A 21,964-nucleotide genomic window follows, 5' to 3' on the forward strand; every position below is an offset into this window, starting at 1 on the left:
CTTTTTCAGGTATTTCTACAAAGTAGAGCCAGACATCTGCTAGGAAAGACCTACCAATCTGGCAAGGTCAGGGACACGTGACTAACGGCGAGTGGGAGTGCATCACATGATCATGGAGTTCATTGTCTTGAGCAGTTCTGGGTTGAGCATCGACAGTTCTGGAGCCCTTCTATCTCATACCATGAAGGTAATTACGAAATGAATGTTAGTCCAACCTGAAACCACCCAATGATCGTCCCAGCCTCTGAGACCTCAGGAAATGAGACTGGCAACAGGGAAGAGCCTTGCCATAATTTTGCCTTTCAAATTTGCAAAAGAAAATGCTTTTGTTTGCTATGCCTGGCATTTGAAATAACCAGGATCAAAGTTTGGTAGAAATCATTTTGTAAAAATAATGCTTTAGACATACTTACATTCAAAATTCAGATTTCTATTCTTCCTGAGGTCCTTATTAGCTCCATGGAGTCCAAAAATATACTATGGAAAAAGGCTGTCTTTTTACTGCAAAAGATTTCTCCACACTCAGGGAGTCAGAAACTTTAGAACACCAACAGTTTTACTTTTACAAACCCCTATAAATCCTCCCCTCGACTTCAATCCGATCAAAACAGAACTACAGAATCTATATATTACAGTCTTTCTAAGTGAACTGAGCAGACACCACATTTAAGAGTCAATATTTATTTTGATTAATATTTTACAAAATTTTGACAGGTTTAAATTATGTAAGGAGGACTGATTTATTAAACACTTTACAAGTTTTTCTTTCCACAGAGTAACACAGTAAGTAGCTGAATAATACTTGGCACAGTTATAAATAAAGAAAATATAAAACAAAAACATTCATAGCTTAAGTAGGATGCTTCTTTATGCCTAGTATTTAAAATAAACTCCTACAAAACCAACAAAAATATGAATGAAAAAACTCCAAAGAACTTAGTCCCTCCTTCCTAAAGGAATCCAACTGACCAGTAAGAACTCCCCTCCAAGGAACCCTTCAAACACAGCCTGAGAACTGGATTCATCCGGCCCTCCACAAAAGACCTACAGAGTAAGGAAACATGCCACACAGGAGCCTCAAGACCATCTGACAATCCTGTTCCAGACACACGGAGACCCAAACAAACCGTCAGTCTGGAAAGCATCTCCTTGCCAATATCTTCGGTGGAGTTCCACATCTACGGGGGTTTGCCTGCTTTACGGAGAGGCATCTCTTGCACTGAAAGAATACTGTACCACAAAGAAAGACCATGGTAACAACATTCTTACTCAAACGGAGAAAACTGTCCTAGTCTCTAACTGTTGATAAAAATGTATCTGATAAAAATTGCAACTGAGTCTCCATGTGAAGTGACTCGAAATAGAAAATTAAAACAAATCCTAGCATTTTATAAACTTTGAATTTAAAAATTACCTAAAATTTCTCCCCATTAATAGCCAAAACTAGCCGACATTTGTACAGTTGACCAATTTTTTTACATTCTATGACAAAATGGTACAATGCTATTACCACCCCACACCCATCTCTTCCCTTTTCAAAAATAAAGTACATATGCCAATTCTAATATTAAAACCCTCAAGTACAATGAGGGTATTTTGTGGAGGTGACTTAGGGTCACAGAGATTACTATAAAATGGTAGTACTTGGAAACACTGAGCATCAACTATGTACATGTCCGCTGCTCCTCCTCCTAAGGCAGGGCGGGTGGACCACTAGATTGCTTTAATACCTGTAGCCAGCATTTTCCAGGGAATCCTAAGTTTACCTAGCACTGGACATGCAGTGAACTTGCAGGGGCTAGTGCCTATTAACAGCGGTATGGAGCGTCACAAGAAGCTCATTAATATCTATCTCCCTTTGCTTTTTGGTTGGACAAAATGAACTGAGCAGCTGTAAAAACACTAACACATCTAGACACAGAGAAAACTATTTGATAAGTTATTTATATACAGATACACATTCTTTACACTGGTCTAGGATGTCAGTCTGACCCCGCCCCCAGCCCCTCCCACAGGTTGTGAACCAGTTTGCTCCGGCTTGGATGAGGGCTAACCAGAGTCTCCCTGTAAACAATATTCATGGAAGCAGTGGCAAGTCGATCCTGAGGGTGTGGAAACGCTGCAACACAACGTGATCAGTGCATCACATTTAACAGTAAGATCTGCTGAGAAGACTTCAGAAAGGGTTACCAACGTCAAAACATACTCAATATTGGAGAAATTAAAACAACCCTGGGGTGTAAATTCCACTTTCTGATAGGTCATTAAAACAAGAATATTCCATTAGCTTTTCAGTTATTCACATGTGCTATGTACAGAGGTCATGCTCCATCTTTAGCCTAGACGCCATTATTTTGTCTACAATTTATTTCTCAGCTCTGAATTTAAAAAGCATATCCACTTATCTCTATTAATAAAGAATTTTGCATTAGCTTATTTGTTTTGCTTCTTGAAAAAATCCACCTTAACTCTTTAAAAAATTGGGCTGTTTTGCACATGAAATTAAATCCTAATTTATGCTTCACTGGACAGTATCTGCTAGTATACATTCTATGCAGTGTATCATGCACTTAGTAGGGCTTTAAATTTCAACAAAATAGTATGACTTAGTATACTCATGCAAGTGCTTTATTTTCAGACCGTGAGGCCCCAGAGCAGGGTTACTAGAAATTATTTCACTGACCTAGAAATAAGCCAGCATCCCCAGAGCCGGCGGCCACACAAGAACGAGCCGTTTCCATGAACATTATTCCCCGTGCCTTTGGGGACACAGTACAGTAGACCTCTAATAAAACCACATGATTCTCATCACAGTATTTACATGTACATCTAAAATGTACATAATACTAGTCATCAATTTAAGACAATTTTCTTGGAATTAAATGCAACACTATTAAGTACTGCATAATACAATGTAGCTGCATAACATAAATTTAGTTTTAATTATAACGACATTTATCCTCGGTATGCCATCTCTAGTAACAGAATAAGTTCACTTTTTCATGAAAAATGTTATGAGAACAAAACCAAAAAGTCGAGTATGATGTGAATTCAAACATTAAAAACCATGAAAATTCATTTGATGATCTTCTCTTCCTAGGCGTGGCAGTGTGTTCTGTCCATGTTTGCTTTTGTTAATAAAAGTACTGAACAAAGGCTGTCGAGTTCACGGTTAGCCCTACATATAGCATGCTATTGTTCCAAGGATGTGGATTCGAGGGAGAGAGAGACAAGGACAGACGCAATCCTCAGGCACCACTCAGTAACACTGAGTTCCTGGCATCCAGATGCTGCTGCTACACAAGCTGGTACCCAGATCCTGATATTTGGTCATATTCTATAGTGTACTGCCTGGTCCAGTCCACGATAACAGGACGAAAGAGGCCACAGCATCGAAATTCAAAGAAGTCTATAATATTCCTTACACATCCATGGCTAAAGTCAGACCCCAAAAGAAAGGAGAATTCAGTTAGTATGAGTGACTTAATGACTTCTATATACTTTTCAAGTTTAAATTTTTTCTAAGCTTAAAAACTCAGGATGCTTGCAAGAAAGAAGTAACTTATCACTGCAAAATGAATATCCACAGCTCTACCAGCAAGTATTTTCTTCTTTTTAAGATATTACACAATTATACTTTAGAGTGACCCAACTGCTCCTCTTCAGTGTGTATATATTATTTGCTTCTAGAACACACAACAACAACAACAACAAAAACCATGCTTCATCGATCAATGGCACTTTGCCAATTAATCAAACAAGGTCCAAAATAGAGAAAAGAATTAAAAGTGAAAACAATTTATTATACAGTCTAAATTTGACAATGGCCTTTACTAAAATTAACAGACTATATAAGGAATGTCGGGGTGAGCGCTAGAACTTTAAGACTTGAGTGACACTTGGAAAGCAGCCCACTTGACACCTTCTATCTTATAATCAGACCTCTACTGTGAGTCTTCCCTTCTATAAGTATACAGTAGCTAATCATACCACAAATGTTTGAGGGTCAGCAGTAGCCTTATAAAAAACCTGACCTTTAAATATTTCATGTAATTAGTGCACAATCACTTCTAAGCATCAGGTAAGAGACTAGCTTTACAGTATATATTAAGAGTATAACTGTATATTGTGTAATGTGACAGATTCTATATCATAGTTATGATGAATTGACTAATGTACAAACCTTAAACTCAGTAGTAATTAAATCAAGTGTAAGCACAGCTAAAGGAAACATCCCTACTTCAGATGTTGTTCTATAAAAAGCACATATCCCTATGGAGACTACATCCCTTTGATGCATTTACTACTTATGATTGAGTTTGCTTTCTAAGGAAACATTAACAAAGGACAATACTACATTTATAAATATATACATACTTGAATGGGCTTTCAATAGATGTTGTCGTGACTTTAAAGTGCTTGTATCTCCTGGCGTTCATTCTTTCATTTGTAGTAATACCTAAACATGTTATCTAAGAAGGGGAAAGCAGCTCATTATCCTTTCTGAACACTCAATAGAACAAAATTCTCTAGCACAGAAAGCTGTGGTTTTCCACAGACCATCAAGCTACTTCACACAGTATCACTGCTACTGTGAAAGTAGACAATGATATATGAAAGTGTATGTACACACACGTTGCTGAACACTGCACACACTCTGATACGACACTGTGAACAGTCTCCCCCATTGTCTTGGAAAGTAAGTGCCCCATGCCTGTAATCCTAGCAGTCAGAAAGCTTAGGCAGGAAGAACCCCAATTCAGAGTCGGCTGCTCTACAAAGGAATACTGTTCCAAAAAAAAAAAACAAAGAGAAAGAGAAGTTCCGTGAAGGACTTTTAAATAAACACTTTTATAACTTTTATAAGCAAAATTAACAGTCTCACAGTGTAAGTTCAAAATATGTTCCACTGCAAATACCTGAATAAAGAGTAAAAATTCTTCTGAAACTAGAATATGAAAGAAAGGAGGCAGAAAGGAAAAGCAAATACAAAATAGCACTGCTCCTTAGCAAGCCAGAGGGGCTGGAGAGACAAGTGTCACGGTCAGCCTGGTACAGAGGCAGCACTGGCACACACCTGGTACAGCTGGCACATGAGCAGCACTGCCACCCACAGGAAGTGAAACACACTGTTGAGAAACATCCAGAACATCCATGGGGAGCACGTGGCGATCTGAGTTATGTATGTCCAAAACCCATCCTTGGTGTACGTGGTCTCACAGTGAAGGCCCCAGTCTAAATCAGAAGACAGGCGACACATTTACCTTTCCAGTCACCTCATGTGTACGCTGACGACAGTCTAGATTTAACTCATCATATAAACAGCAATTGTTTCTATAATTATATAATCAATATAATAATTGTTTCTATAAGACATCAATAAAAACATACCAGAGCAAAGACTGAGAAAGTGGCTGCCACACTTAAACATTCCTGTCTGGTAAGAATAAACAGTATTAGACTGCTATCTCAGTGCTGTTCCCAGTACTGGCGAAAAGGTCTTCAAATGAGATAAATGATACAAGGCAACTTACAAGTTGGATTTTCTAACACAAAATTGGCAGAGAATTATTAATGGCTTCTGCTGGTAGGAAAGTGTTCCTTGTTAGGTATGTTGACCTAAAAATCAGGTGAGGTTTCTGGACAGAATCGTTTTTCATCTCTTTGGGGACTGTATTGATTACTGTCCTTTGTTTATTGCTATCTCTAGTCTTCCATGCTCAAAGTCACAAGAAGCAGCATCTTCCTCTAAGCTCTTACGGCATCAGGCCCACTGATACAACAAGTGACACCTGATCTTTAAATAGTGACTTCTGAAGCCCGCGACCACAGTCGGGTCGGCAGATTAGTTTAGGTTTATGCAAATTTAACTGTGAGTTCAGTTTCTTAACTGTTTGGTGGGAAAGAGGAGGTAGCACCGCCACTGGATCCACCCCGGCCAGTGGAGCAAGCGTGTGACTATGAACTGTTAGAAACTTTTCAGAGCTTATTAAACCAAGAAAGGATGCTCATATTAAAGGGGGCTCACTGACCATGGTCTGCTTGTACTAGACACTGAATATGTTTGATAAATAGGTAACCTTACTTTTTTTTGTTATGCTTCATTAGATGCCCAAACAATACATTTGTTGTTAAAGGATTAATTAGTTAATACACTAAATGTTAAGTATATAGACATTTCTGTTTTAAGAAGGCAGAAATTAATTGTACTCACAAGAGACACAACCATAGATCATCCAGCAGATCATGAAAAGCAAGAAGAACAGGTAGCCCATAAAGTACCTATGGTTGCCTGCACCTAAAACAACACAGAAGCACGGGCTTTCAGCTGAGAGAAAAGCAACTGATCACACCCCACCAGGAACGCACAAGGCACACGTGTGCTGTGACTTGGACAGTAACCACACAGGTGATGTATTTTGTAAAATGGTTCAAGGAAATTGTTGTAAAACAGTTTTAAAATAAGAATACACTTGTGAGGAGAGCAACAACATTCATCTGTAGAGAAGGGAGTCCCCAAAAGAACACAAACCATAACTGCAGCTTTCAACCCTGCTCTTTAGGTCTGAGGGTCCCATTAAACCTTTCCATCTTCCTTTTATAACCTTGCAACGGATATTTCCAAGAGCTCTTGTCCCACTGCCATGCAGTCTTTGTAAGCACTTCTCTATCTCTATCTCTATCTCTATCTCTATCTCTATCTCTATCTCTATCTCTATCTTTCAGATGGCTGGCTGCACAGTGGCATGGGGAGTGCGACCCCAGCTGCTCTCCCTGCCTCTGAGCGATCTTTACAAATATTACCAACTACTGCGGTACTCTCTCCAGCTCCATGCTTACATGAACAGTATTTGCCTCGTCAGATGGATTCGTTCTTACTTGATGGAGAAAGGAGGACAAAGCAGACATCAGAAAGATGCACTCGAACAATTAAGACTCTTCAGACTGATTTTCACACACACCCATACACGGACATGCACTCAGTGAGCTGCTATACAGACAACAAGAAGTTAATTTAGGGAGCATGCGGGGGGTAAGAATGAACTATCTATTTAATTACTGTTCTTCATCAGTTACCTGAAGTAATTTAAACTAACACACACTTAGAGGTTGCTAACGTAACTTACCTACACAGTTACCCACCCATGGGCAATGGTGATCAAATTTCGCTATACAGCGGTTGCACACACCACAGTGTTTGGACCTCACTGGCTTCCGAATCTAGTAAAAGACAGCGAAGTATTATAAAGACACTGTATATAAGAAAATCAAAGCTAAACATTTATATTGTCAAAATACAACTGGAAAAAGACAGTACTATATTTTTTTAAAGCTATCTCAACATTTTCAAACCAAGGAAACCAAACAAAATTACTGTTCATTTGTTCAAAGCAAAAACTATAGCAACAAAAAAGGTAAAGTACGCCATAATATGAAATCTTAAAACAATTCGTTAATGAGAAAGAAAAGGATGGCCAATGCTATGGAGTAACAACTGGACTCTGAACACCGGTTCTCTGGACTGAGTAGTAGGTGCACAGGAAGTGGCCTACTGCTGTACAAACTCTCCAAAAATAAGAATTAAAGATAAATCTGTTACACTAAATGATTCTTACATACTTAATCCACAGGTTATATACTATTCTGAGGGAGCCAGGACAAAGTAGACTGTAGCTCTTAAACCAACCACAATGATCTGTGGACTAAAGAGAAGGATGAGCTCTTCTTTCTCATAGATGTGACTAAATCTATTAAGGAGGCACAGGAGGCATCAAAACCCTACACCACTTGTAGTACTCGGTTATATTGTCCTTTAGATAACACCACTTCAAAGGAATCTGAGCAACTTGCCAAAAAAAAGTAACAACACAACAACAAAACTGAGTTTAACAAAGACCATGGAGGGGGAGCTGTCTTCTGTCAGGGGTAATTCTCTTTTCTGACAGGAAATGAAAAGGACAGGCACAAACATATTCCAATCATAAATGGAAAACAGAGCTGTCTGTCTAAACCTTCCCACAATCCTAAGTTATGTGAATTATTTTATGTATTTACTATTATGTACTAACAACAAGAAATTAGTTTACCTGCAGTATATAATTTAAATGCCTTTGATGTATGATTTGGAGAATTTTTACATTTGTAGCAATGCTTATACAAATATATAAAAATTAAGTTTAAAATGTCTATCATAAGATAACTAGTTAATTTATAAACACTACTTTCAAGTTTTAATGTATGACTTGATTGAAAAGAACCTCTTTTCAGTTTAGTGATGACATAGTACTCCAAGTTGCACTGACACTTCCAGACAAATACTCAAAGTGTATTTAAGACTATCTGTCTGAAGAATAATTATCGAATTTTCATACCGTGACTTTTAAACTCAAGAAAAAAATTTAAACCATAGCTAAACGGTTTGCTGTTAAGTAGTTGTCGGTTTTCACTGAGTCACATTTTGAAAAGGTAAGGAGGATGAGAATGGTATGAGTGGGACTCTGATGTGCTGTTGGCGTCTGCTACTGGGAACAGGCACAGCCCAGACGCAAACATCCCTCACTGTTTCATCTACCACAGACTACAGGATGTGAGGAGTGCTCTACCCAATACTCCCTCTGTGCTATGATGGCGTCAGCAGGAAGAGGAGAGAAATAAGAGAAGATAATGGATATTACCAAGCAGGTACTGCAGAATATACTGAGGTCCAGACTTCCAGTCTCTGCAAGTTCAACTATCGTCTGTGGATTTAAAAACCAAAACCACCGTTTTACTCAAAACTGAATAATGCTCACCAATTCTTGTTATTACTAGGAACATGCCATTCTTCTCAACCTTTTTAAGTTCACATAAGACCTACGATTACTCGCCTGTGCTATGTCACTACCGTATAGGAACTGAGGACGGTCAGCACAGCAATTTCTATGCAGCCCACCTCAGCAGGGAGCAGACCACAGACTTTGCTAATGTCAGTTCATTGTGGACAGAAATGATTCATTAAGATTTGTTTCCTTTTTAAAAGAGCTTTCTGGTTTTGTTTTCTTATTGTTTCTTGCGATTGGGTCTCCCATAGCCCAGACAGGTCCACTTCCTGGTCCTCCTGCTACTGCCTCCTGGGGGCCAGGGTTACATGTGGCATTTCAGCTAAAACAGCTCTTACTTAACAAATCTGCAACGCCCAGTCCAGTTCCCTACTGACAAAAAACTTCACATACATTTAGCCTAAGTTCCTGTCAAAGGAAAACAATGCCTACACCCGTCATATACTGTGTTTTGGTTACTGGAGTGGGGTATCTGTACTCTCAATTGACTGGGTTTCAAGTTTAGTGGGTAATTTAACAACCATGTCCTTGGGGTGGGTGCTGAGAGATGTTTCAGATATAACATTCACCTCTGAAAAGCAGCAGAGCATCTTTGCAAAGGAGAGAGATGCAGTCACACAGCGTAAAGTGCGCCATCACAAGGGCACCAGGACGGACACCACTTAAAATATGGGCCCGCACAATTCTGCTTGAGCTGTCACCAATTCTAAGAGTTTCTGCCCTTCCCTGACCCTGCTGCAACTACCGAGAAACTGGCGGTTAGTTAGCTGGGTACATCACCACCTTTTTCTTTTGTTCTTCTGTAGCTTTAATAATCCCTGGATCTGATTTCCAAGACTTTCCAAAATTGTAGAAAAGAGCAACGCTGTTGGCAAGGAAGGGGAGGTGGATGAATAGGAAGTTGAGATGTGTCCAAGTTAAGGAATCCGAGACAGCAGTGATAGGCAAGCTCTTACAGGGGGCTATAGTCTACATGCTCTTACCACACAAGAACATCTATCGGCCAAAAGAGTATGTTTTCTAAGTATGATTATACTTTCCCATAATAACCATTTCTAAGTATGCAAGGAAAAAATATGACTTTCTATTAATTCACCTTATATAATACTTTGAAAGTCAGCAAACATTAAAAAAACTTGGAGTCGGGGGTGGTGACGCATGCCTTTAATCCCAGCACTCAGGAGGCAGAGGCAGGCGGATTTCTGAGTTTGAGGCCAGCCTGGTCTACAAAGTGAGTTCCAGGACAGCCAGGGCTATACAGAGAAACCCTGCCTCAAAAACACCAGAAAACTCAGTAGATTAGGTGATCAATATTGCTTTTAACAAAATGAAGTTATTTTCACATTTAAAGTTAGACACATACTTTTTTTCTTGCACTAAAAATTTTATATACTATATAAATATGTACAGATATAAAACTCTTGAGATACCTGCCATGATTAGCTTTAGCTGTCCACTTGGTCAGAGCTAGCTCAGTCTGAGAAGCGCCGCCCCAGCAGGGGGCGCTGAACAATGCAGGGGTGAGACTCTCAAGCTGAGGCCAGGCAAGGAAGCAGGTAAGCATGTTAGCTTTAGGAAACATTTTTAAACTTTCCTAAAATAGCAAGGGTTACAACAAATGCACCAGGCCATTTACAAATATAAAAGAATGAGAAACTATAAAAAATATTGCTAAAGCAACACAGCCCTGAATAGAAAATATCTGGTTGACTCAATAGCATTTTTAAGATGTGATGCAGAGATAACATACAAGAATGCTGAAAGAAGCCTGGTGGTGGTGGCGCACGCCTCTAACCCCAGCACTTGGGAGGCAGAGGCAGGCGGATTTCTAGGTTCGAGGACAGCCTGTTCTACAGAGTGAGTTTCAGGACAGCCAGGGCTACACAGAGAAACCCTGTCTCAAAAAGAAAAAGGGAAAAAAAAGAATGCTGAAAGATGACATGAACATGGATCTGCTTATATTTTACATGAAGGACAGTTATAAAGACAACTTGAATGAGATCATCTACATGTGTTTGATTCATATCTGAACACTGAACAACCACATCCAATACAAGAGAAGCAGAAAGGGCACTCATTATCAGCACCTGCTAAGCAATCCCAGCACACAGCTCCTTAGTGACACACTGACCTCTGCACCAGCGCTGATCAAAAAAACACTGCCAAGTCTTCTGGCAAAAAGCACTGTCTTACTCTTTTAACTATGAGCTTCAAAACACGCACACGCACACACACACACACGCACACACACACACACACACACCACATACACACACGCACGCACACACACACACACGCACGCACGCACGCACACACACACACATGCACGCACACACACACACACACACACGCACGCACGCACACACACACACACACACACACACACACGTGGATGTAAACAGTCAGATCAGATGGTGAAGTGGTATTATCCAGACACCAAAGCAGACAGGAAAACACAACAATTATTCTAAAGCCTATCTATCAGAGAAAACATCAAAGTCTGAGTAACTTCACTTTGGTTAATCACAGAAGAGAGGAAAGATGGACAGAAATGGCCTAACAACTGCACCAGCACACTCTCAAGAAAAATCAAAGGAGAAAAGTTTACAGCAGCCACAAGGCAAAGAATCCAGTCTTGAAGACAACCAAACCTAACAAACAAACTGAAAACGTTGCAGAATTGATTTAAATAGGAGGGCCAGTGAGATGGCTCAGTGGGTAAAGGTAAAAACATGTGCCGTGCATACATAAACACCTGAGTCCAACACCAAGAAACCAATACCTACCAATAAACTAAGAAAACTTAAACAGAGACTGAAAAGGCTAATGCCTTAGGCTGGGCTTGAACTCTCAACCCTACCTCAGCCTACCAAGTGCTGTGGCGGTAACTGTGTGCCACCACTTCCAGAAAACTTCCAATCTTAATGCCTTCTTTCTTAAATAAAGGTAGTTTTTATTTGTTCGTTTTATCTTGAATGCATTTCTGAGCTTCAGGAGAGCCAGCGCACTCACTCCTAGCCAAGCACTGGCATCTTTCCCTTGGGTGTGACTTACGTCCGCAGGGTCACGAGATTTATTTCTAAAGGTCAACCTTACAAAGGTCAGAAGAAAATGGTCTTTTTTATAAAGGAAAATAAATGCTGATGCAGAAAAAAAAGTATTACTGCTTTTGACTTTTAGTCATTACACACTGATGCTAAGGTTCAATGGATTGAACAGAAACCCAAACCAAAGTACACACAGCAAGGCCTGTAGACTGGAAACAGAAGGCTGACCTCACACAAGAACACTGGAAAACCCAGCCAACATTCCCCAGTTGCCTTTCTGTAATGACAGCATGACCTCAGGAACCAGAACACTTGGTCTTATGCACAGAATGTGCTGAAAAAGCACACTATTACTTTTTAACTTGTTGCTATTACAAAGAGTAAAGGAATCAAAGAATGAATTAAGAAGTTAAAAAAAAAAAAAAAAAAAGAACCCAGAAGTACAGGCCTTCAGCCCAAGGCACTTGGAAGCTGAGGCAGAACTCCCTTGATGACAGAATCCCAAGACAGGTCTGACTACAAGATAAAACCTTCTCAAAACCAAACAAGCCAGAGGGTGTGGTAAATAGGCTTGTGTGTAACTACAGGTCCAAACTATACTGTTTTTAAAAAGTATTTTATGCTGGGTGTGGTGGCACATGCTTTTAAGCCAAGAATTTGGGAAGCAGAAGCAGGCGAATCTCTATGGGTTTGAGGCCAGCCTGGTCCACACTGTGAGTTCCAGGACAGCCAAGGTTATTTAGAGAGACCCTGTTTCAAAAATCAAAAAAAGAAAAATAGGATTTTATGTTGGTAATTTATTTGGTAATGTATGAAGTGTGTGTTTGATATGTTAATTGTACTTTTTTTAATGAAGCAAAAGATATTGAGCAAAGACTTATTAAGTAAAAAAATAAATAAGACAGACCAATAAAGTCCCTAACACTTGGGAAGCTGAAGCAGGAGGATTGCTGTGAACTCCAGGTGAGTTTGTACTATATAGCAAGGCCCCACTGCAAATGACTCTATGGGTTTGAACAGCTTTCAATACTACCTTTACCAAAGACCAGCTATATTATACAATCTTGGGCTCCTAAGGCCTAAATTTTCCCACCAACAAAATGAACTAACACTAGCTTACAAGATATGGGTGATGTTTAAACGGAGTGACTATTGGCTGCAGTGGTGTTTGTGGCTGTTGCAGTTTCTAAGAACCCTACACTAGGTATGAAGTATTTCATACTTATCCACATTAGCTCCCTACACGTCCCTAGGTGCACGAGCTCCCTAACCACAGCCACAGATGCCTGAGTCAGACTGCAGCAAGCACATTCCCACAATGAAGGATATCATTCCAAAACCAGAAGAACCATGTCACATACATCCAGAATTTGGTTGCCAAATATATCCCAAGGGGCAATGCGCTGTGCATTGAATGGTCAAAGAAGGACCTGTAAAACAGATTTTATAAAACGTTACGTGGCATATTTCATTATAAAACACTGAGATTAGAATCACAAAAGTCAAAGATATTTAAACACAGGGATGGTTTTCACAGTACTGAGTTCATCAAGACTCTTTAGCCTACCAAGGACATCACTATATTCCACATACTTTGCAACTTAGAATTTCAGTATATTCCAACTTGCTGAAATCAGTAATTCACTTTACTATACAGCAACTTCATCACCCAGCACATTCTTCAAGAACGCTGGAGTTCTGGCAAGTGAGAACACGACAATGCTCATGTCTCCTGACCTGCCCACCTCAGTTAAAGTATATGGACATGTATTTTCAAGTAAGATGAACTGGCTGATCCCGTGTAACTGAAGGCTTGTGTTTGTGATAGGAAGAAATACCAATGACTCTCACTGATACAAACAGGACCTGTGCATGTAGATCAATAGTCTTCATGATTTCCTATAATATTTAATAACCTGTTAGAGCTCCTAGAAACACTTCAGAGATGAGTTACCCGGCCCAGCAGTCAGTCCTTATCAGAACTAACAGTTGCATATGACTAGTTACTCTGTGTGACCTATCTCCAAAGTCTTCCTAAATTTCCAGTGAAAACAAGATGCTTAAAGAAGGCAAGTTAAATAAGAAGATGTGGATCAGAGATACCTTTCTAGGATTGCTGAACCAGGCAACATTTAGGGCAAAAAGACTCAAAAAGAAAGGAAATGGTCCGTGCTTAAAGCAATGGGAAAGCCTGCTCTGGGGCTGGGCGGAGCACAAGAACTCTTAGTTGTCTAATGCCAACAACCAAAGGCAGCAATACCTACAGAAAGGCAAGTAGAGTAATAAAGTAACACATCCCACTTACAGAGCAACAAGCTCAAATTCGCTTCTAAGAAATATTTTAACTATTTCTCAGAATGTATTTTAGCTTCAAAAATCTCACACTAGACTTTTGTCATTAGGAGACTTTTTGAATAATTTTAATAATGCTTATCAATAATTTCTCAAATTACCAAAGCAGATAATATTCTAAACTATTAAACATTAATTTGATATAACAGTGCAAATTATGTTTTTTCATAAAATTAAAGTTAAAAAGAACACACTCACTTGGAGAGAAACTGCACTGTAGCCCAAACGCCACCATACATTAACCCTTTAATGAGCCAAGAGTCAATGTCTAGGTCTGCTATAAACCCGACCAGCCAGATCACCAGGAATGGGGTTCCCAGCATTACTTTCTGACGAAATTCCTGTAAAATAAACAGAACAAAACCAGATGTTACACAGTCCCTGCATGTTTCAAATGATCTCAGGCTTAACCACTGCTATCTTTGTGAAAGTATGTAACCAAAAGTAAAATTCATTCATTCAAATCTGCCTATGGTGTTCAGGCACTACACAAAAATTAACATTTAAAAGGAGTGTGTTAAGGCAGTGAAAACTGAGAAGTTCAAATTATGGAGTGAGTTCTATACACCCAGCCATAAAAACAGCAAACAGTAGGACAGGTTACCATGGGCTAGCCAGAGAGCAGTTCACAGCTCAACACCCCTTTTTAATAGAGGACCTGCTAACAAGGGCAATCACAATGACTTTATCACACTGTAGACAGCTAAAGTCGCTTAAATTGGAGAAGACATATAAACTAACAGTCTATTAAAACTGTAAAATGAAATAAAGCATAAAAGCAAGGTCAGTAAGATGGTTCAGGGGGTAAATGTGCTTGCCTCACCACGTGGACCACTTGAGTCTGATCCCTGAGACCCACAGCGAAAGGGAAGGACTCCCCAAAACTTGTCCTTTAGCTTCTCTACACATGTACCCTATCTATAAAGATGTGTGCAAATACATGCATGTACACACAAACACACACACACACACACACACACACACACACACACACACACCAAAAAAACCAAGCCAGCAAGCAAACCAACATGAACTGAATCAGCAGACCTCCCAGCCCATGGTGCTCAGAACTCGAGAGATGCTCCTGTACAGCTGGTACACTGAGCTGGCTGTCAGAGTCCACACTTGGAATACACAAACTCACACACCTCTCTGTGATATCTATCACAGCTGTATCTTCACAGCAGCAATAAGCAGTACTGCTCGTCTTGTTCACGGACTAGTTCATCTTAGGTGACAACGTACATAAAGACATTGTGGTTTTCTTTCCTTGTTTTGTTTTATTTTAGTCTCATGGTATAGCCCAACCTCACAGAGATCTGCCTGCCTCTACCTCCTGGGCACTGGAATTAAATGCATATGCCACCACACATGGCTTCCATTTGATCTAACTTTCACGGTATGGATATATCACAGTCTATTTAACCATTTACCTATTAAGGAACATCAAACTCTTTACAATTTGGATTATGAATAAAGATGCAATAAATAGTGGCATATAGATTTCTATGAGTTTAAGTTATCATGTCTCTGAGGTAACTGCAATTCTGCATTATACAGATCACAAGTTGCTTTCCATAGTATCATATTAATTTACAATCCCACCAGCAAACATTTGAGGAATCCAGTCTTTGTGCAGCATCAGATATGTCTTTAGACTTCTTCCTTTCTCTGTGTATATGTAATGTATACTTAAGATAGCATCTTGTCATATAGCCCAAGATGGCCTGAAAGTTGAGCCCCCTGCCTCAGCCTCCCAAGTCCTGGTCTGCAGGCATACACATACCACCAAACTCATTAGCTCGCTTTAAAACTGGATTCTTTGACAAATTTTCATTGTTGGGTTTTATTAGGAGTTCCTTCTACATTCTGTATCTTTGTCTTTTGTTTACATATGACTTGTTAGTATCACCTTCTAGTTTGTAGCTTGTTGATAATCTTTTTATTTTCTTAATAGGTTTTTAATCCAAGTTCTTATAAGCAATCCCTATAAACTCATTGGGTCACCAAACTAACTTGGAATCTTTTCTTTGGTCTCCTGGGTTATCTGAGTCAAATACGAAGTGTTCACACTTCCCTGTGATTGCAGCACCAGAGAGAGAACAACAGGATCTGTGGGGCTGATTACCCATCACCCAGTCTAGCCAATTCAGTGAGAGGCACTGTCTCAAAATGATGATGATGATGATGATGGTGCAGCAACTGAAGAAGGCATCTGCTATCAACCTCTGGCATCTCCATGCTGCACATGTCCTGTGCTTGCCTCTTCATGCATGTATACGCATGTGTACACATACTGAAAATATTCTAACTTTCAAAATCTCAGCAGTTTTAAGATTGCTTCCCAAGATCCAAGCTCCCTCTGAATCTGTCTACTCCTGCCACCCAACTGTGTCCTCCCTTGAGGTGACTTTTTAAAGTACAATGCCAGTGAAGCCTGGGTGTCAGCACTATCTTGTTTAGTTTTTCTCTCCACCGCAAACACAGCACATGCTTCAATAGGCTGGCAAACAAAATCATGTTCATAATTTAAAAGTTTCTAATGTGCAGTAGAAAAAAAAAAAGAGTTCATATACTTGTGGTACTTAATGTCACAAAGCACTCAATAAGGCCTCTAATAGGCCTTTTTCAAAACATAGGTTAACATCTACCTTTTAATCCTAGCATTTAGAAGGCAGATGTCCATGAGTTCAAATGCCTGGCATAAACAGTTCCAGACTAGAGGCAAATGAACCTTAACGTGTTGAAAGCTACTGAAGGAAAACCAGGAAACTCAGCCTCTAAGCTGATGTCACTATAACACACACTGCACTACATGATGAAGCTCATCTTCACATACATGTATGCGTGCAGTGTGCACATGCACGTGTGTGCTCAGATATGTGGAGGCATGAGGCTGATCTTAGCTGTCTCCTCTGTCCCCTTTTATACTGACTCAGAGTCTCTTTGCTATTCTGACTTGCTAGCTTGCTTCATAGACTCCCCATCGCCGGTGCCCCGGGCTGGTGGGGTGGTGGAATGTGACCCCCCCATCCAGCTTGCTGTGGGTTCTAGGGATCCAACCTCCAGTCCTCATGCTTGCTGCTTGTGAGAGAAGTCCTCTACTGCTGTGCCATCTCTGTGGCCCCCAAACATATAACATAAAGGTATATGTTAGCCTATGTTTTGAGAAAGGCCTATTGGAGGCCTAACTGAGTGCTTTGTGACATTTGTGCTCTGTCTCATTTTTCGGATTTACTTTTAATTTTTCATTGTTTGTAAGTATTGGGGAGGAAGGAAGTAACTGTGGTGTCTCTGGAGGCCAGACGGGCAGGAACTACAGGATGCTGTAAGCTGCCCTCCATGGCTGCTAGGAACAGAACTCAGGTAGTCTGCAAGAACACACTGAGCCATCTCTTCAATCCCTAAAGCTCTCTTTTTACAGAGAAACAGTACCCAAATATATAAATAAGGAAATTTATATATTAATGCATTATCTTTAAATTAAGAAACTATTTTCATCTGGCCCTATAGAAAAAAAAGAAGTTTGGAATATTTATATTCAGCAAAGTCAGATTATGTAACGTGCAGCCAACAGCATGAAATCAAAATAAGTACGTTCTCCAGCTATGACATGACCGCAAGCACTAACACTGCACGCAGAAACAACTCATCCCCCTTCTCTGCGAGGTCAGAACACCTGCGCAAGTTAACAAGCTTCAAATACAGCTATGCTGGCGTCAGAGGGAGGGACCAGGGACTGTCCACCCAGTAAGGAAGGCTGAATTCTTATAAATAAATGAGCTGCTGCTTTCAAATATACCACACTTTATTTATTTCTGTCACACTCGTAATGGATTAATATTAACTTCTATGATTTTAGTACTGCCATTAGTAAAGCTTAAGTACTCAAGTTTTCTATAAAAATTAATAAGAGTAACTTAATATCACTCAAGTTGTGGGTTACTCTCAAGCTAAAATATATACATATGTATACACACACACACACACACACACACACACACACATACACACACACATTTTCCCCCTGCTACCCAGAACTGAGGAATGAACCCAAGGCCTTGTGCGCTTGCTAGGCAAGCACTCTACCACTGAATTAAATCTCCAACAGCATATATATATTTTAATGCCAGTTAAATAATATCTTCCTTTTTAGTGGAAATAATGTTTTCTAAGGAACATAGAGTCTGCATTGGGAAAACATTTTAAGTTTTAAAATCCTATTGTAAGTAAACAGTTAAGCCAAACAGCCATTAAATTTTAAAACTGAAGAGTCATGGGAGAAAATGGAGTTTCTACAAAACAGCCAAAAATGGAAGCTTTCTCTCTAAAGTTATATCACAAAGAATAAAAAGCGCAGATAATTAGAACTATAGTACTTGGTTCAGAAAATTCACGTGAAGAATTAGATGGTTCAAAACTCATTATTACATCAGCAAATGTACACAGAATGCTTTTATCTACTAAAGACCAGTTAGGTGGAATTTATGTTATGCCGCATCAAGGGGGATTTAGACCCATTTACATGCAGCCATCTTCCTTAAACATCCCAGCGCGGACCATAAGTAATTCTAAGAAACTGTGTTAAATACTCTCATCTTACTTTGGATGAATTAGTACGTTAAGCACTACAGTGGAAAGCCTAAGACTTCAGGCACGTGAACATTTATGCAGCAAAGTGAATTACAGCTGCAGGTTGGAGGTGCCTCGGGCCCGAGTTACCTTGTCAGCCTTCAGCTTTCTGAGGAAGGACGGGTTGTCATACCCTTTCGCTTGCCTTGCCTCCTGCAAATGGTTGATCATCCACACGTTTTTTCTTTGCTTTGCCAAATCAAGTGCTGATTCACCCTGACAAAGTAAATACAAGAAGCTCACATTAAAAAACTCATAGCTTCACTAATAACTTTTAAAGAAATTTCGTATATTGACTGCATAAGTTCATCAACAAGTTTCTGACATTGAGTAAAATCAATTAAAAATCCTAAATTATTACATACCTGTTTCATTTCCCATTCAAAACACAAAAGAAAATACATTTTCTCATCTTATACTCTAGATTCTATTTTTGTTTGCATTTTTGACAAATTAGAGAGCAAATCAAAAAGTAGGTATTTTAGTACCTGCTGGATCAGAGGCTACCATTAAGTTTATCAGTTAGTGCACACTCCTAACACTGAGTGTGCTAAGCCATCCTAACAGTGTGGCAAGCTGTCAGAAATCTCTTTTACTTCAGGGATGGTAAGTGCCTTCACAAGAGACTAGGAAGAAAGAAAAAGTCAGTGTCGGCTTCTACACTGTACTGGCACTCGACCTACCACAGAGTCACCACCCACACAGAACGTCCCCAAGAGAACAAGAGAGTGACTGAGAGAAAAGCAGTTCATGCAGGTGAGATGCCACGAGGTCTTTCAACCCTAAAACAAGAATGCCAGGAATACAGTAACACGTCAGAAACAAAAAAGACACAACTCACTCCTAGACGTTCCTTCTCTGCTTTTCCTAATTTAAATCTTCTATTGCTTTTGTAAATTAGACACCTACATATCCAATCTATTTAACGTCCTCTATTTATCTGACTCTTTAAATAAAAAGATAAACCTGCCAAAATGTGAAGAATGATATTCAAATTATTTTTTAAAAAATAACCACTGAAATTTTACTTCAAAATACTGGATTAAAAAAAACAAACAAACCAGAATCTCATTTTGGGGAAAGATAATAATTTATCAAGCATGGAATATACTTTTAAAAACACAAAAATTAAGCATAACACTATTATATAGCAACAAAGAATTATAAACAAACAAACAACAATAATAAAAATCTTCAAAAGCCCAAGCACATTGTTAATAGAAAACCAATGGTATTTAACAAGGACTGGGCTAATCTAGGCAAGCCTTCAGCAATAGGGATATTTTATTTTAGATATTCCTTGCTTATTCCAGAATTCCATCACCTAAGTTTTCAGAATCAGCTAATTAATCCAAACTATAAATATTACCTGAATAATAGCCATCCCTTGGGTAACAACTCCCAGAATATCCTGCAGTTGCCTCGGTCCAGCTGAGCACCCCTTCCACTAGAGGGCCATGTGACACCTAAGGATTGCCTAGACAGAAAGATTGAGGGAGCTTTAAAAAAACCTTTCAACTTCTCTAGTCACCTGACTGTATAGTTCTTTTATTCCGATGGTAAAATAAATAAACAATTCCAGAGTTATACTAAAACCAGGGTTTGGAATCAAGGCTATATTGCTTACTCCATGTCACAGCCAAAATAGTATTACTAACGACAGTAACATCAGCAAGAATCCACATGGAGTATTTAGAGACTATGTCACTGGTGGTAAATACAAGAAATTCTTCAGGGGTTTTGGTCAAATAACCATGGCTAAGGAGGAAGATCACTTGAAGCTGTGTCTCAGTGGGACTGAACCTCACTGTTAGACCATATCAGAGACCATTGAGGTCGGGTGTTCAAGATCAACAACTTTTTCTACAGCGATTCTCACCTCCTTCCAAGAAATTATAGGCGATCCTTCTGACAGTTTTAAAAAGAAAATTTTGGAAATGCTTGGGTAGCACTCAGATTAATTGTCCTTCCCAAATTAAATTTCTAACTTCATCTATGTAACTCTAACTACAGAATAAGATCCTTAAAAATTAACAAAACCACATAGTAAAACGAAACAAAAAATATGACATAAGCCAATAAATTTGTTTTGTTATTCTTAGCACAGAAGTACTTCTTTACCCTATGGTTGCTGTTTAACCATAACCTAGGACTGTAAAATTCTTCTAACACTTACTTATGAAAGTGTCAGCAGAACCCCCAATGCTGTCACAGTATTTAAACAAGCCCATGCCATCCTAGATCCACCAGCGACCTAACCTAGACTATTTAGCTACTTCTTACTGCTCCAAATATAAACGTTAAGTACTGTAAAGTTATCTATTTAGTAAAATTTATTAATATTACTTCAAAGTAAGTTGTCTTATTTTAATATAAAATTTTATTTTGTATATTAAAGGAATTTAATTTCTTTTTCAAACAAGCAATTTGCAGCAAAAGCAATTTCTAGTTAACATAAATTAACCACATTTTTAAAATAATTATTTTAGGATAGGACCAAATAGCTAAATAATTACAGCAGAGAAGGTCTGTTTTATCTTGTCTAAAGAATATAACGTTTTTATACCTTTTAAAAACAAATCTAGACTTGTAGTTACATCCTACCCTGACAATTTATTTTTATTTAAAAAAATTTAAAGATATATTTATTTTATTCAATGTGTATTAGTGTTTTGCTTGCATGTATGTATGTGTACCACATGCATACATGGTGCCTGCCAGACACAAGGTATTAGATCCCTTGAAACTGGAGTTACAGATGGTTGTGAACCACTGTGTAGGTGCTGGGAAATGAACCCAGGTCCTCTGCAAGAGCAACAGTGCTCCTAATTGCTAAGTCATCATCTCTCCAGCCTCTACAATTCATTTTTAATAAAATGATCTTTCCTAGTACTTAAAATGAAAAATGAAATAATAAATGTCAAAATTATGGACAAAGAATCAATGTTGGAGATTTTAAAATGAAATTTCCTTTTCAATGTCTGCAGTAGCCTAATTAACTTTAAATGCTACACGGAGAAAAGACACCATACTAAATATTATCAAACAGAATGGATTCCTATTATTTTCCCCTCAAAAGAGCACTTTCCCTTCAGCCTTCACAATCTCAACCCA

At 39.0% G+C, this 21,964-nt stretch overlaps 1 protein-coding gene across 2 annotated transcripts in view; it reads right to left on the bottom strand.

Moving 5' to 3' along the window:
• Window positions 1-661: 661 nt before the first annotated feature.
• Window positions 662-21,964, bottom strand: part of Zdhhc17 (zDHHC palmitoyltransferase 17) — a 62,067-nt gene continuing 40,764 nt past the window's right edge. The window contains exons 1-11 of one of the 2 annotated variants that reach the window (XM_085843149.1): window positions 20,220-20,327; window positions 18,941-19,066; window positions 14,417-14,559; window positions 13,194-13,296; window positions 9,603-9,725; window positions 8,676-8,738; window positions 7,128-7,221; window positions 6,215-6,298; window positions 5,078-5,235; window positions 4,378-4,472; window positions 662-3,435 (exon numbers count right to left, since the gene is read on the bottom strand). In XM_085843149.1, the coding sequence (XP_085699275.1) occupies window positions 3,297-3,435; window positions 4,378-4,472; window positions 5,078-5,235; window positions 6,215-6,298; window positions 7,128-7,221; window positions 8,676-8,738; window positions 9,603-9,725; window positions 13,194-13,296; window positions 14,417-14,559; window positions 18,941-19,066; window positions 20,220-20,234 (1,143 nt within the window). In that variant the 5' untranslated portion in view covers window positions 20,235-20,327 and the 3' untranslated portion in view covers window positions 662-3,296. Of the gene's footprint in view, window positions 3,436-4,377; window positions 4,473-5,077; window positions 5,236-6,214; window positions 6,299-7,127; window positions 7,222-8,675; window positions 8,739-9,602; window positions 9,726-13,193; window positions 13,297-14,416; window positions 14,560-18,940; window positions 19,067-20,219; window positions 20,328-21,964 lie in introns of those variants that run through there. The other variant, XM_085843148.1, reaches the window with a different exon arrangement.

The sequence above is a fragment of the Mus caroli genome, unplaced genomic scaffold, assembly GCF_978045245.1.
Source record: "Mus caroli unplaced genomic scaffold, Mus_caroli_1 scaffold_9, whole genome shotgun sequence".
NCBI lineage: Eukaryota > Metazoa > Chordata > Mammalia > Rodentia > Muridae > Mus > Mus caroli.